This window comes from Fragaria vesca, linkage group LG3 (assembly GCF_000184155.1).
Source record: "Fragaria vesca subsp. vesca linkage group LG3, FraVesHawaii_1.0, whole genome shotgun sequence".
In the NCBI taxonomy this organism is placed as follows: domain Eukaryota; kingdom Viridiplantae; phylum Streptophyta; class Magnoliopsida; order Rosales; family Rosaceae; genus Fragaria; species Fragaria vesca.
In genome coordinates this window covers 10,329,858-10,344,063 of record NC_020493.1, presented here as the reverse complement: position 1 = coordinate 10,344,063, position 14,206 = coordinate 10,329,858, and the positions used below count along the sequence as shown (strand labels likewise).

The 14,206-nt window shown below is 37.0% G+C and overlaps 3 protein-coding genes and 1 pseudogene across 5 annotated transcripts in view; 2 read left to right on the top strand and 2 right to left on the bottom strand.

Annotated features, from left to right (window-relative positions):
• LOC101292394 overlaps positions 1 to 14,206 on the bottom strand; it is a 1,325,780-nt pseudogene that overhangs the window by 549,204 nt on the left and 762,370 nt on the right. The gene's annotated exons all lie outside the window — the stretch shown is intronic.
• Positions 1,969 to 5,655, top strand: LOC101314829. The gene is made up of 4 exons (XM_004294038.1): positions 1,969 to 3,699; positions 3,796 to 3,909; positions 4,607 to 4,761; positions 5,074 to 5,655. The coding sequence occupies exons 1-4, from the start codon at positions 2,064 to 2,066 to the stop codon at positions 5,239 to 5,241; spliced, it is 2,073 nt and encodes a 690-aa protein (XP_004294086.1). The 5' UTR covers positions 1,969 to 2,063; the 3' UTR covers positions 5,242 to 5,655.
• Positions 5,101 to 7,412, bottom strand: LOC101303199. 2 transcript variants are annotated; one of them, XM_004294084.1, is made up of 6 exons: positions 6,995 to 7,412; positions 6,493 to 6,664; positions 6,196 to 6,395; positions 5,922 to 6,068; positions 5,771 to 5,844; positions 5,173 to 5,667 (listed from the first exon to the last, which is right to left on the bottom strand). In XM_004294084.1, the coding sequence occupies exons 1-6, from the start codon at positions 7,369 to 7,371 to the stop codon at positions 5,618 to 5,620; spliced, it is 1,020 nt and encodes a 339-aa protein (XP_004294132.1). In that variant the 5' UTR covers positions 7,372 to 7,412; the 3' UTR covers positions 5,173 to 5,617. The 2 variants fall into 2 exon arrangements, with proteins under 2 accessions (XP_004294131.1, XP_004294132.1); XM_004294083.1 differs by having other exon boundaries at positions 5,101 to 5,844.
• On the top strand, positions 11,499 to 13,415 carry LOC101306020 (tRNA dimethylallyltransferase 9-like). The gene is made up of 6 exons (XM_004294093.1): positions 11,499 to 11,780; positions 11,909 to 12,003; positions 12,161 to 12,255; positions 12,777 to 12,852; positions 13,060 to 13,199; positions 13,285 to 13,415. The coding sequence occupies exons 1-6, from the start codon at positions 11,771 to 11,773 to the stop codon at positions 13,379 to 13,381; spliced, it is 513 nt and encodes a 170-aa protein (XP_004294141.1). The 5' UTR covers positions 11,499 to 11,770; the 3' UTR covers positions 13,382 to 13,415.

Genomic DNA, 14,206 nt, shown 5'->3' with positions numbered 1-14,206 from the left:
CCGGTAACCCTCTTCTTCTTTCTGTTTTCGGTCGTCCCTTTTCTTTTCTAAATTTCGTAACCTATTTTTTTGTTTTGTTTTCTTCGAGTCAATTTAGAGTCTGATCTTTTTATTCCCTTTTAAAAAAAAAAAAAGCAGAACTATTGTGTGTTTGTACTTAAGTTATGTCTGTATGAATCTTTCTGTATGGAATCATGAAAGTTATCGTCTTTTGTTTGTTTGGTTTAGTTCTGCATTTAGGTGTTGAGGTTTGGATTACCAGTTTGATCAAACTAATTTGATAATCTAATTGTGTCTGGAAGACTCTGTCTTGCTGTTGGATTGCCTGATGAGAATGCATATATATGTAAATTAGGGTGAATTTTTTTGATCCCTGAAGTTGGTTACTCGAAAAGAAGAAAAAAACCCAATTCAGCATGACTGTTGCTTGGAGTTTACACATTGATTTAAGCAAAGAGTTTGTGTCTTAGGTTCAGATAGATATGAGTGTTGCTTGAGAACTTGTAGTAATTATGTGGTGTACACAGAAGAAGCACTAGAAAGACCAATTTTAGATGTCTTTGCTGGATTTAGGTGCTAAGGAATAGGCACATGCCTCCGAGTCGAGTACTGTTGAAACAAGATTTTGTGATGTTTGTATTAGTTTGAGAAGAAATTGAAAATTGCAACAAAGAGGTTGATAATTTCTTGTTAGTAGTACAAAGTTGTATATGCTCAAATAAATACACGAACATAGAACCACTATGATTACCTTGGATGTATGAATATATCTCTCGTATCTGTGTTCTTCAGAATGCTGACCTCCCAATTCTTTTTGCAGGTTGTCAAGACCTTGCTTTTCTGGTTCTGTACATCTCATTTTATTACATCAAATCATAAGTAGTGGTTCATACATAGATCTTGTCATGCACTTTTCCTATGCCAGGTTTGCTTGCTTCTATATTTTCCTTGTTTTTATTCCTGAAGTTCTCATTTGCCAATTGCTCTTGTCTTCTGTTTCTACTGGATGCTTCCCCTGACCATGTATTACCGTTGTTTGTTTGTTTTTTTGGCTATGCTATTGTAAACATTTGCACACATTTGTTTATTACTTGGCCAATTTCCTCTCTTTGATTCACTGTGACCTCAGGGTCCTAGTAGTTGTAAGATACGACTTAGTGACCTTGTTGTTTTAGAACCTAGAAACGGACACGTGCACTTTCTGTTTATTATACTGTGGTACTTGTAAGTCTATCTGTTTCATTACTATTGGTTTTACACCCTCATGAATATGTTTTACCATTTTCCTTTCCCCCACTACTGCTTTTACATGTGCTATATAGTTGACAGATTATTTTCTCTTTATTTTGATTAATATGACTTTGGAGAGTATGGATTATGAGATCATACTAGAGAGGTGCCAAACTATATTAAGCCTCCTTATGTTGTTGTTCAGTTATTTTTTGTGTTGGAAAGATTTGCACTTTTTTCTCATTGAACTAGGATGCATATTTCTCTGCCATAATAAAGTTTTTGAGTTAGAATATCACTTGAAAATAATAAATATCTATAATATGACAGGCTGTAGGTGATTTTCACCATTCATGATGGATTTAAAATTCAAAGGTCCAAATTGGGTTGGAAACATTTACCAGAAGTTTGAAGCAATCTGCCATGAGGTGGATGATATTGTGAAACAGGTAATAGGAAACATATCCACAAGGAAAAATTACTGGTTTTGTGGTTTGATGTTGTCAATAATTCTGATGATGTTAAATATATTTTGTTCACAGGATACATTTAAATATGTGGAAAACCAGATGCAATCAGTGGGTAAAAATGTGAAGAAACTATGTTCTGATTTACTTCCTCCTTTAGGGCATCCTGTCAAACATGTGGCTGAAGATGTGGCTAGCGAAGAGATTGCTACTGTTAGTACTAAGACAAGGAAAAGCTTGCAGGAAAATTCTGTTGTTGCATCTGAGAATCAATCACCTACAGAGCCCGATGATCCTGTGGCAAGCCAACTGAGTCTTATCTCAAGGGAACATCACCTTGGGGACCAACTTAGTTCTCTAACTTCTATGGATACCCTTGTGGAGTCAGACTTGAACTTACGGATAGGAAAGGTTGAAGACATTATGACAATTGAAAATTGTGCTGCAGATGATGAAGAAATTGCCAAACCAATTCTTCCAAAGCTAACGTCTCCTGGTGGGGAAGAACCTTTTTCAGAGTTATCAGTTGGGGAATTTATTCAAAGTAATCGTGAAAATAGACAGGCTGATTTGTCTGAGGTTGAAACCTCCACTGATGAATTGGATTTTGGTTCTGAGCAGAAATCAAGGTGTGATTACTTATTTGAAGAAGTTGAGAGTGTGTCAGGTGTTTCAACTGTAATGGTCTCCACTACAGATCCCGCAGTAATGGATCCTGAACACCAGCTGAGTCCTTTCTCTAGTCAATATCACCTTTTAGAGCAACTTAGTTCTCCAGCTTCAAAGGATACTCTCAAGGGCTCAGAGTCAAACTTATGCTTCGCAAAGACTGATGGCATTTTGACAAACGAAAGCTCAGATGCGAACAACGAAGAATTTTCCATAAAAGCATATGCACCTGTATTGTCGGACTCTAACTCTCCTGGTGTGGTAGAACACTTTACAAAGTCACCAATGGGGGTATTTGATCAGAGCAATGATGCAAATAAACATGCTGATTTGTCTAAGGATGAACCTGAGACTTCAGCACAAGAAGAGGAGTTTGAATCTCTGGAAAACTGGACTCTTTGGGACGATTATGTTGATAAAATTGAACGTGTTCCTGATGCTTTGAATTCCACTTCTGAAATGTCCTTTTCAGTTGTCTCAGTGGAGAATACTACAGAGGATGCTGGTCTTGCATCCTTCAGCAGATCCAATGCAGAGGAATCTCTTAGAATCTCCGAAAGTTCACCTGAAAAGTTAACCCAGGAAGCAGTGTTTTGTCTTAACTATATTGAGGGGGTCGGTTTTGTTTCCAATTTCTCTGATGCTGCACATGAAACCTCAGCACATAGCTTGGAGTGTCAGCTAGACTCGACTGCTTGGGATGACTTTGCTGATGAAACTGAGTGTGATTCTGCTGGTTCAAGTACAACTTCCAAGATGGTGTGCTCAGTTGTATCTGGGGATACTTCTACACAAAAGATTGGTGTGACATCCTTTGACTTCTCCAATGCTAAACCACTTGGGCTCTCTGAAGATTCATCTCAAGAGTTATCCAGGGAAGCAATGCCATGTCATAACTCTATCGAGGCGGCTGGTTGTGTTTGTGATATGTCTGAGGTCATACATGGCACTTCAGCACATGGTTTGAAGTTTGAATTCCAGCTAAGCTCACCGGCTTGGGATGACTGTGCTGATGATAATCAATGTGTTTCTGGTCCATCAATAGCTACTTCTGAAGTAGTCTGTTCATTTGTCTCTGGAGAGAATGCTGCAGGGGAAATTGGAGTTCCGTCCTTCAGCGGTTCCAATGCAAATGAATTTCCTAGGTTCACTGAAAATCCACCTCAAATATTATCTGAGGAAGCTACGTTTAGTCATAGTTCTGGTGGGAAGGCTGGATGTGTTTCTGATAGCTCCGATGGATCCTCATCGTCAGCTCCAGCCCTTACTGTGTCCACTAAGAATAAGGACACAGATGGTCTACTTTCTTCATTCAGCAGTGTCCTATCAGCTGGTCAGTATATTTTCCCTAATGAGTTCTTGGTTGCTTACATATGTATATTTGCTTCAATTGCACAATCGATATTAATTAACTCATATTTTACAACAGAAGGCACTTCAAGAAGTACAGACACCATGCCTCTCACAGTACATTGTGGAAAACAGCAAGTCAAGATCTGCGAGTCCATTCAACATGAGGCTGCAATAACCTCTTCTGATACTGGTATGCAATTTAATGTACATGTGTTGCTTCCATTTGTTTCCTCTGTCCTCTCTCACCCCTTAGACACCAATTCCCAAACTCTGTTTCCTTCCTCCAACTTTGATGATAGTAACAACAATTGTGGTGTGACAACCAATTCTGTTTCAATCTTGCTACTTTTAAGCAGCCTAAAATTATAGTTCAATTAAAAGGTTGAGGTCCATAACTCCATTTTTCCTTTTGGCTAAAGACTATAAGAGTATGTTCCAGCAACTCCCCAATTTTAGTCCTCCTTTGGCTTCTACTTCATGCTGTCACATTCTTGAAACACCTAACTTGAGGAGGCCTAGATGCCAAAGATTTAAGAACTGCCTTTGCCCCACTCAGTGCCTTTTATCTTTTGTTCTGCACCTTAATTTTTCCTTTGAGTATAACCATATGTAATCAAAGATCTCAAATGGTATCAGATGCAAGTACAATAGGAACCAAAGATCTCAACTAGATAATAGAAAAGCAGGAAATATAACCGAATGGTTCTTAAAACAATAAAGTTGGGTGCATATTAAATTGGTACTATGGCTTCACAATGGTGTGCTCCTTGGGCTACTTTTGCATACCTGAAACTGAGCCAACTATTTCAAACCAGAAATATCCGTTTATTTGGTTTCTTTGATGTTTTAGATGTTTCCTATTTTCTAAACTTGGAATCCGTTTGCAGGATGTTTGGATGAATCAAGTTCTGATATTGCTTACTGTCACATGGAAAGCATTGACTTGCATGATAAGGTGCAGATTCAGGAAAACTGTGTAAATGTAGAGGATAGTGTACTTCGTGCTATTTCTCACAGAGCAAGAAAGCAAAGATCATACAAGGTATACTCCACCTCTCTCTTGGTGATGTTATAATTAGTTAAAGGAAATGAAATTTAGAAGAAGCAGAAAACAGCACGCATCATTTTACATTGGCATTTGAATTACTTGATAATATGCTCCTGCATTCCTTTTTGAAGAATTGTATATTTTCTGGGAATTCTTCATAAGATTGGATAAGTCACATAACGGAACTGTCATAAGAATCAATGGCTTATCAGACAAAAGTTATAAGTTCTGTTGAAGAAAGAAAATTAAGCTTGTGGTTTCTAGCAAGCTGAGATTTTCTAAAACCATGTTGTGTGTCAATTACAGAAACAAATCCAGGATGCTTTTACATCAAAGAAGAGATTGGTGAAGGAGTATGAACAGCTAGCGATTTGGTTTGGAGATGTTGGTTTAGATTCCAGCCAAGAAGCAAACTCTTACAAGGACAATTCGGGAACTCATCAGGCAGGTGACTCTGAATGGGAGCTTCTCTAAGCAATATAATCTGTGTATGTAATTAAATGAAATTGTGGATTGGACGGGTTACAAGACTGCAGGCCTTTCAGATAAAACATGTCAGAAAATGATCGAGTGATCAAGCCGACTATATTGTCAGATGGGTTACTATTGGTTCTAAGAGAAATTTACATGTGATAAAGAGGGACAAATGTTAATACAAGTGATATTGGATGTCTCACTCCTTTCTTGCATTACTACCAAAAGACTCAACTGCTAACTTCAGGTTACAAAAAATTTTGATGGCCCTTTAACAAATGTGCGTACAAAATTTCATTCCATGTATCTGGAACTCCAGGTAAGCACCAGTGAATGCAATCGGCAAAGTTTTTCGGATCAGATCTTTGTTCCTTCGTCAGGAGCTTGCCCTTGCGTTCCCCATAAACTGATGTGTGTGCATCTTTTCTGTACTCAGACAATTGTGTGATATTCAGAAATGTGACCTTAACTTTCAAATCCTGTAAAGTGTCGTCTATAATATCCATTATTTTGGTGTTCGAACCAGTACCCCAATATGAACCTTGAATTGGATAGGACTCATTATAGCAGTTTTCATCACTGCCAGGCCTCCATTCCCAGCTCCTATGGGAAAAAAAAAAATCCTTATGATTTGGTTTTGTTCTGTAATATTCTTCTGAAAGTGTTTGAATGGAACTCACCATAGATGTGTTGGAGACATACTCATGAAGAACACCTTTTGCCTTTCTGGGTTTATGCTTGATTCTAACCATTCTGCCCAAGTTTGTAATGCCAGTTTATAAGCAGTAGTTACATTATATTCTTGGACATCATTTGGAGCTCCATATCTGAAGGAAATTAATTAACAACACAAATAAACAAAGTTAAACACATGATTTTAGGTTTGGAATCTCATTTTCAGCTCAAAGTTCACTAACAATGTCCAAACAAAGTAGAGAAACACATTTTACTCACGTAGCATTGATCGTAGGTTTGTGCATCCACCATACATAGCTCTCAAACACCAAAATATCTACTCCTTCCCAGTGCTTGCCATGCTTGGCTATAGAGTCAAGCTTCACCAGCCTTTTTAGTACAGTATGCTTCGTTGCATGATCCGAAATTGACTCCACAATGAATGGAGCCCAGTAGTACTCAATGGAGGCATCAAACTCCTGGTAAAGAAAAAAACAGAATGAAACTAATTGGTTTTGCCAAAGACCAAAAACGAAAATCTTACAAGTGTTTAGCTATTTGTTGCAGAATATTTACCTTGATTTTGAATATCTTCCTAGGTGGAACCCTTTGGAGGGATTTCTTTCCTTGACGAAGTATGGATTGTACCATGCAGACCATGGATTCAAACTGGCCTCTTTGTACCGAGTCTCCAACAAACATCAGTCTTTTGCCCCTCAGAATTTGCAGTAGCTTCAATGCATCAAACCTGAATTCAAAACGAATGCCCCTTATATACTAGGAAAACGAAAGACTGAGAAGATGACACCACCCACATCCATATTTACATATATGTAAAGCGAACTAGTACTAGAATGCATGAAATAAGTCCCAGTTTGATTCTAATTAGTTTTTACTTCATTCCATAGTTCCTTGATTGTTATCGGTGTACACTTCTACATTCAAAATGCGTGTAGTAAATCTTAAGCACTGGCTGAATATCTATAAGGGTCCTTGAACTGTCCATCATCGCCAATTAGTTCTAATTAACTTGTACACCAAAAATATATGCTTGCTCAGATGAAGATAGCTTCTTTACCTTGGGAGGTTGCAGTCATTGGGTTGCCATCTCCAATTCTTGTAATAAGAATCAGGCCTACCATTCTTTTGGCATGTAACCTGTTTCACCAAGTAGGGGCAGCTCTCTTCTGTATAGTGAGGAGGACCTGACTCGTTATTCCATACCCAATTTCCTTCAAAAACATTGCAACTTTCATCAATGCGATCCTCAGGGGAAACAATCACTGCTGGTCTCTCTGCTTTACCTCTTTGCCTGCCATATAGCTGAAACACAAAGCTATGGTTGCTCTTCAACGTGTCCAGGAATAGTCGGGTAGTCCCGAGGACAAGCAGAGAAGCCAATGCAACAGGGAAGAGCGATTGGAGGCGACGGTCAAGAGAGACCTGCTTTGTCATTTGGGGAAGAAGATGATGAAGAACATAGGTATGGTTTGTTTTTGATTGTCGAAAACATTTCCCTGGTTAAGTATTTTGAACATGTACATGCCTTTGGTTTTAAGTCTGTTTGGTGAAAGCTACATATGCAACCACCAGTTGGTAGGATCAAGTTTTAGGTAAAGGCTGGTACTCAGAGTTCTGATGTATCCATTGAGGTCGTAACAATATTCAATTTGAGAGATGTTCTGTAAAAGTGTCCATGTTAATTTTGAGAGGGAAAAGTGTCTTTAAAAAGTACTTGTGTGACAAATACCTGAACTCTTTCAAGTGCTTCTTGTGAAGACACGTGGAAAATTCGAAATGCGCACATGTTTGATGTTTAGTAGAACTTCAATATTTCACAAACGACGGTTTGATGTTTAATAGGTATTCAATGTTTCATAAATGGGGGTTGATATATCGAGACCTCTAAATTTGTTTAATAAACCTCTCATACTTTTTACAACTCGATTTTTCTTTTTAATATAAGCATTTACTCGTTAGATTTCTTTTCAAATTCTTAAGGTTGATTGTGTCTAAAGTGTACTGGTTCTTTGGCTATCACCGATCAAACCTGAGTAATAACTATGTACTCTTTAGTCTTTACCTCTTAGTTTTGACATTATTGGACTAATTTACATCTTAGTTAATTTAATATCCTTGAAGAATATTATTCAAAAAAAATATATATATATCCTTGAAGAACTACCTTTCAATGATGTATGTCACATTGTTCAATGATATCAGTCAATTACTTTCACCCGTATATGGCGAGAAGCGAACTGTCTAGCTTATGCAATTGCAGACATTGGTCATTCAACTTCAATTGCTGGTTGGCAGAATGAACTTTATTCACTGCTTTTAATTTTGTTTTTCATGGCTTCTTAGGTTGTCATGAAGGTGTCGAGTTTAATTGTGATTTTTTTTTCTTTTGTATTTTGTTATTGAAAAAAAAAAAACGTATGTCACATTTACTTTATACTATTTGTTGGTTAACTGTTCATAAGCATTATTTATGTAAATAGTGTGCAGACATTTTTGCCCCTACTTTTTATCTGTAGTTTCGTATTTGCCCTCGCCTGTTTCTCTAGATATTTCTTTCTTTCTGGTCAGCCGTATCGCTTTTTCTTTTTTCGTATTACATGTACTCGAATGTTCTAGAGGTTTTAGAAGATGGGGAAAGAAAGATATTCAGGTTGTTTTTTTAAAGGAGAGAGCAAACAAAATATAGAGGAAGAAGGGAGGGCAGAATGTTGCTCGAATTCGTTTCAATAGTGCTCTGTTTCTTTATCATTGTTGCATTGTTGAGCATACATTTTAGGGTAATATGGATTCTTTTTTATCTTCAGGTGTTACTGAAGTTTATTTATTTGACTCTTGAGGAAGCTGCTGGTGGCATTTCTATCGATAAATTTTAGGTCTACCTATATGTGTTGATACAATAATTTTGAATCTAGTTTTGAGTAACGTAAACTCATATCGGTTAAGAATCAAGTCATTTTCATTCACATTTGTCATAAATCGTAAAATATTAACGCCAAGAAACACCCGTGGCTGTACCATATCTAGTAAAATAAAACAAGACACACTACAAAACCTCACTCGATCGGTTTCATCCTAAACCCAAAACCCCTTTGAAACCTCAAAATGATTATCAGCAGTAGCGTACGTACATGTTTCCCACGCTTTCCATCTTCCTCGGAGAAGCGCCTCCTCCGGTCGGCGGTCAAGTTCACTTTCACTCCCCGGTGGCGACCTTCCGCAACCTTTTGCTCTGTTTCGGCCACCCAGAAGAAGAAGGAGAAGGTGATAGTGGTATCTGGGCCCACCGGAGCCGGGAAGAGCCGGCTGGCTCTCGAGCTCGCTAAGCTGCTCAACGGCGAGATTATCAGCGCCGACTCTGTCCAGGTTTGACCGAATTTGCACTACCCACTTCAAGTTTTTGGCTTTAAGGAATGTTGAAAGGAAAAATGGGAAAATGTGGTATCTTGGGAATTGGGTATTGAAATTACAATACATCGAACTTGTTATGATGCATAGAACTTGAGTAAGAGCTGCTTATAGAAGGATTGAGGCGGTAAGTGTATAAGCCTTATAGTGTCCAGTCTCCACAAAACAACATATAAGCAATTGAAGTAAAAAACATATTTGGATAAAAGAAAATTGTAATGTACGATGAGATAAACAATTAATGTCCATTGATATCGCCTAGTCTTTGTTGATTTCCTTTTAGTGAGTTTCAAATTGGGGAATGTAGGTAGAAGTGACTTCATATGATACGGCTTTTGTGGCACAGGTATATCAGGGTCTTGACATTGGATCAGCGAAGCCTTCACCAGGTGATAGAAAGGTGGTTTCTTAATTGAGATACGTTTGACCATGCTTCCACATTGAAATTCAATTTTTATGGTAATCTGAGTATTTCCAACGTATTTCATGTTCATGTTAGCTTTTGTTTAGCCATCGCATTGGTGAAGGTTTAGCATCATAGGAAGTTAGGCAACTAAAAAAGCTCTAGATTTGTTATAACATAGGTAACATGATTGTTTTGGAATCAGTTGTCCCTAAGATCTGACTTAAATATGAGCCTTTCTAGCTCTGGCAGATCATCTTCTGCAATGAGTCTGAACATACTGTCCAGAAATATGTTATTATCATCATCTGTTATTCTGAATTTTAGGAATAGTAATGGATGCATGAAATCTGTGATATGGACTTTTTTTACAAATATTGTTGAAATTTCATGTATAGCTAGAAGTGTAGGACAATTCTTACCAACTGCAAATATTAACTTCTCAGGTCCTGTGATGTTACCATGTAAAAAGTGAACATGCTATCAAGTTGATAAACAAATAGCTTTTACACTGATGGAAAAAAGAGCCTAATTCAAAGATAAGTTTATATAACTTTTCTTTTAGTCATTATAGGTTCATTTAACATGATACTGAATTCTACTGTTAATAATTGATGACTGCTGAGTTCTTCATCCCTCTAAATCTCAGTTTTTTTGGTTTATTTGGTCAATGCCATCTTAATAATTATTAGCGTATTCCTTTTCTTTTCTTCTTGGTGCAGGAAGTACCACATCATCTGGTTGACATATTGCACCCATCTGAAGGTGTGTTTTCCTATTAAGTGTAAGGGCAGGAAATGCATCTTGTGTGTTTGTGTATATATATTTATGTATTCTCATCTCAGTCATCTGCTATGATTTGGAGGCTTTAAACGTTGGTTTTAGTTGTATGCTTAAATGAGTTTCACTGCTGTGGCTGGAACATTGGATTTCTGATCTCCCAAATTATCACATGTATTATTCTTCAGACTACTCTGTTGGACAATTTTATGAGGATGCAAGGCAAGCTACAAGGTGTATTCTTGATAATGGCCGTGTTCCCATAGTTACTGGTGGCACTGGATTGTACTTGCGATGGTAGGTGCTACTATGTTTTGTGTAAAAATTGTCTACAAAGCATTTCTCTTTATTATTATTTGTTGAATATTTTAATTATGTATAAGTTAGAATGTTAAGTCACACTAATGTGACTTAGCTCTTGATGTAATAGCCTTCTGATAAAACAAATTCTGGAAAACATCTCTACGTTTATTGGTGATATTGGCACCAGTTAACTCGGTCATTTTGAGGTTGACTTCGATCAGATACACCAACTAAATTAGACTTTTAGAGTACACTGTTGTTTATTATTTCTCTTTTCTTCTTGGTTATATTCATAAGTCATAACATTCTTTGTTCTTACAAATATTAGGTTAATATATGGAAAACCAGATGTCCCCAAAGCCTCGAAAGAGATCGCATCTGAAGTGTATACTGAGTTGGCAGATTTAGAGAGGAATGGACACTGGGATGCAGCTGTGCAGTTGGTGGTTAACGCAGGTGACCCTAAGGCTGAACACTTGGCTGCTAATGATTGGTACCGATTAAGACGCAGCCTTGAGATCATCAAGGTTAGTCTGTAATGTTTCTGCTTATATATCTGAATAATGGAATCTCCCCCCAGCCCCACCCCAAAGAGAAAAAGTAGGAACTGAAACAATACATTCTTTAAACAGTGAGACACACAACAAACATAATTTTATTTTTATTTTATAACTTATCTCATTGCTGTCTCTCTGATTGAACTGTTTTCCTCCTTTCCTTTAATGACAGTCTAGTGGATCACCTCCATCTGCATTTGAAGTACCATATGAATCTTTCCGCAAAGAATGTGATTCTAGTTTAGTTGACACTCATGATTTCAGTTCCTCTGCTGATGTCGTGGAGGAAGTTAAATCAAAGGAATTGGATTATGACTTCATTTGCTTTTTCCTCTCAAACCAAAGGGTTGATCTGTACAGAGCAATTGATTGGCGATGTGAAGATATGGTGCTAGGTAAGTCATATTAGGGTTCATTACTACAGATCAACCATGCATCTTTGTTCCTGATTCAAATCAGAAAATGTCAATTGTTTTGCAGAAGCTCATTGTTTTACATAAACTAATCATTTGGTTTACAACAGGAAGTGATGGTATCTTGTCTGAGGCCAGATGGCTTCTTGATGTGGGTCTTCTTCCAAATTCCAATTCAGCAACCAGAGCAATTGGTTACAGACAAGTATAGTTCTATTCTTCTTTGATTCATTGAACTTTCTTAACTTTATTATTATTCAACCAATCATTCCTGAACACACACATATTTTCATTAGAATGTTATACACTTCATATCATTTTATTATTATTTGCTATAGGTAGTAACACTGAAAATATTTCAGGCTATGGAGTATTTATTATTGTGTAGGGAGCAAGGAGGTAGTTCTTCACCAAGAGAGTTCTATAACTTTGTGACTCAATTTCAGAAGGCATCTAGGTAATGCAATTTCCACATACAATTCTGTTTTAAAATCCCATTTGAAGAAAAGAAAAAGAAAACTTAAATAAATTTGTATAAAAAGCCATGAGCCAGCTTTTTGGACATGCTTGATAAATATTACTTATACTTGGTATAAAAGCAATATCTGATAAAACCATTGGGATAGGGAGAAAAAAAAGAGACATTCAGTTGCATTGCAAATATTTATTAGGAGTGATACATTTGAATTTACTTGGTAAAAGATCAAGTACTCAAGAAAGAAAAGTACCAGTACAACCATCCTCAAATAAGTACTTGTTGCTTTTGATTTTGTTCCAAAGGTAGCATTCTCATCATGTTATAGACATCTTCAAATGTCTGACGGTATCTCTATTGTTATAGACATTTAACTTGCATAGTTGTGTAGAAAACCTGGTGCTGCGTAGAGCTTTAATACTCCCTGTGTCCTCTTTACTGTTTACAAGTTTCTTAGCCATTACAATATACATTTTAAACCAGAATTTGTAAATTCTCTGCAGAAATTTTGCAAAACGGCAATTGACGTGGTTCCGTAACGAGCATATCTATCACTGGCTTGATGCTTCCAAACCCTTGGTATGCATGCTTTCCAATATGTTTCCATTATTTGATAGAGATGTAGGTGACTCTCCCCATACTTTTTGGTATTATTTCCCCACACTATTTCGTTGCACCTGTGAATGGTTAGATATATTAGCAATTTTTATTTTTTGTCATTTTGAATGGTTAAGGTATTCTCATTTAAACTTTGTGTACTCATCTCACACTGGACAAGTTTTGCAGGATTCTGTTCTTAACTTTATTTGTGATGCATACCATGACAAAAGTGGAAACTGGGTTGTGCCTGAATCACTGAAAATGAAGAAAGAATTGTCAAGCCGCCGAGAAGAGTCAGAACTAAAGAGCTATCGAACTAAAAACAGGTATAGTTTACGAACATTGAATGATTTTAGTTATTGTTGAGTTGGCACAAAGGGATAATAGTTTTGTTTATATGCAATCGTGAAGGCATTTCATCAGACGTGAAGATTGTTCAGATATTCTAGACTGGATACAGAGAACACAAAGCATTCAATCTGATATGATCATCCAGAACCGTACTTGAGTAGTGATAATCTTGACCGCCAAAATTTCTCATTGCACGAGAGTTTGTTTCTTTGGAGAGGTTAGCTTCTAATCCAGCTCCGGCTCTGGCCTACAACATCTTTATGTCAAGTCCTCATTGTGATCTATGTATCTTTACAAAAGCTCAACAACAATAACTTGTTTCTTATACAATTCAATCTGTTCATATTTTGTTTTTTTTTTGAAATGGGACCCAGTCTGTAACAAACATCCATCAGTATTTTAGTGTATATTAAGGACATGATTTTGTGTCACTGCCGTCTAATTACTGTAGTTATTTTTATTACTTTTCGGTCTGAAATTACTGTGCTCAGATATGAAACTGCAAAGAAGGTATTGAGGAAGAAGACCAGATTGAATCAACATCATAATGTTTCAAAAGAAAAGAACATAGGAAAAAGGCCAAGAAACTCCCTCCACGTCTTCATAAGCATTCTCAAACCATTGCTAGTCAGAAACAAAGTCATTCATTGCTAGTTTGTTTTAACTTCATCACAAATTAGTTTCCTGATTTTTCTGCGTTGTTGATACACTTCTCTTGAAATTCTTCACTTAAGCCTTGCAACTGTTCTATAGCTAATTATGCCCTGCTGGATATGGATTCACTTGTTGTAGCATGCATACAAGCACCATTACCAATTTTCGGGAATGAGCTTGTCCGCAACGGGGACATAGACTTCTTATCAAAAACCCTCCACATCCTTCTTTTGTGTTCTCCACAGTATCAGTGATGAGCTCCAACACTTTACAAGCAAGAATAATGAGCTTCTCATACATGCATTTTGAAAGAGATGATAGTGTTGCA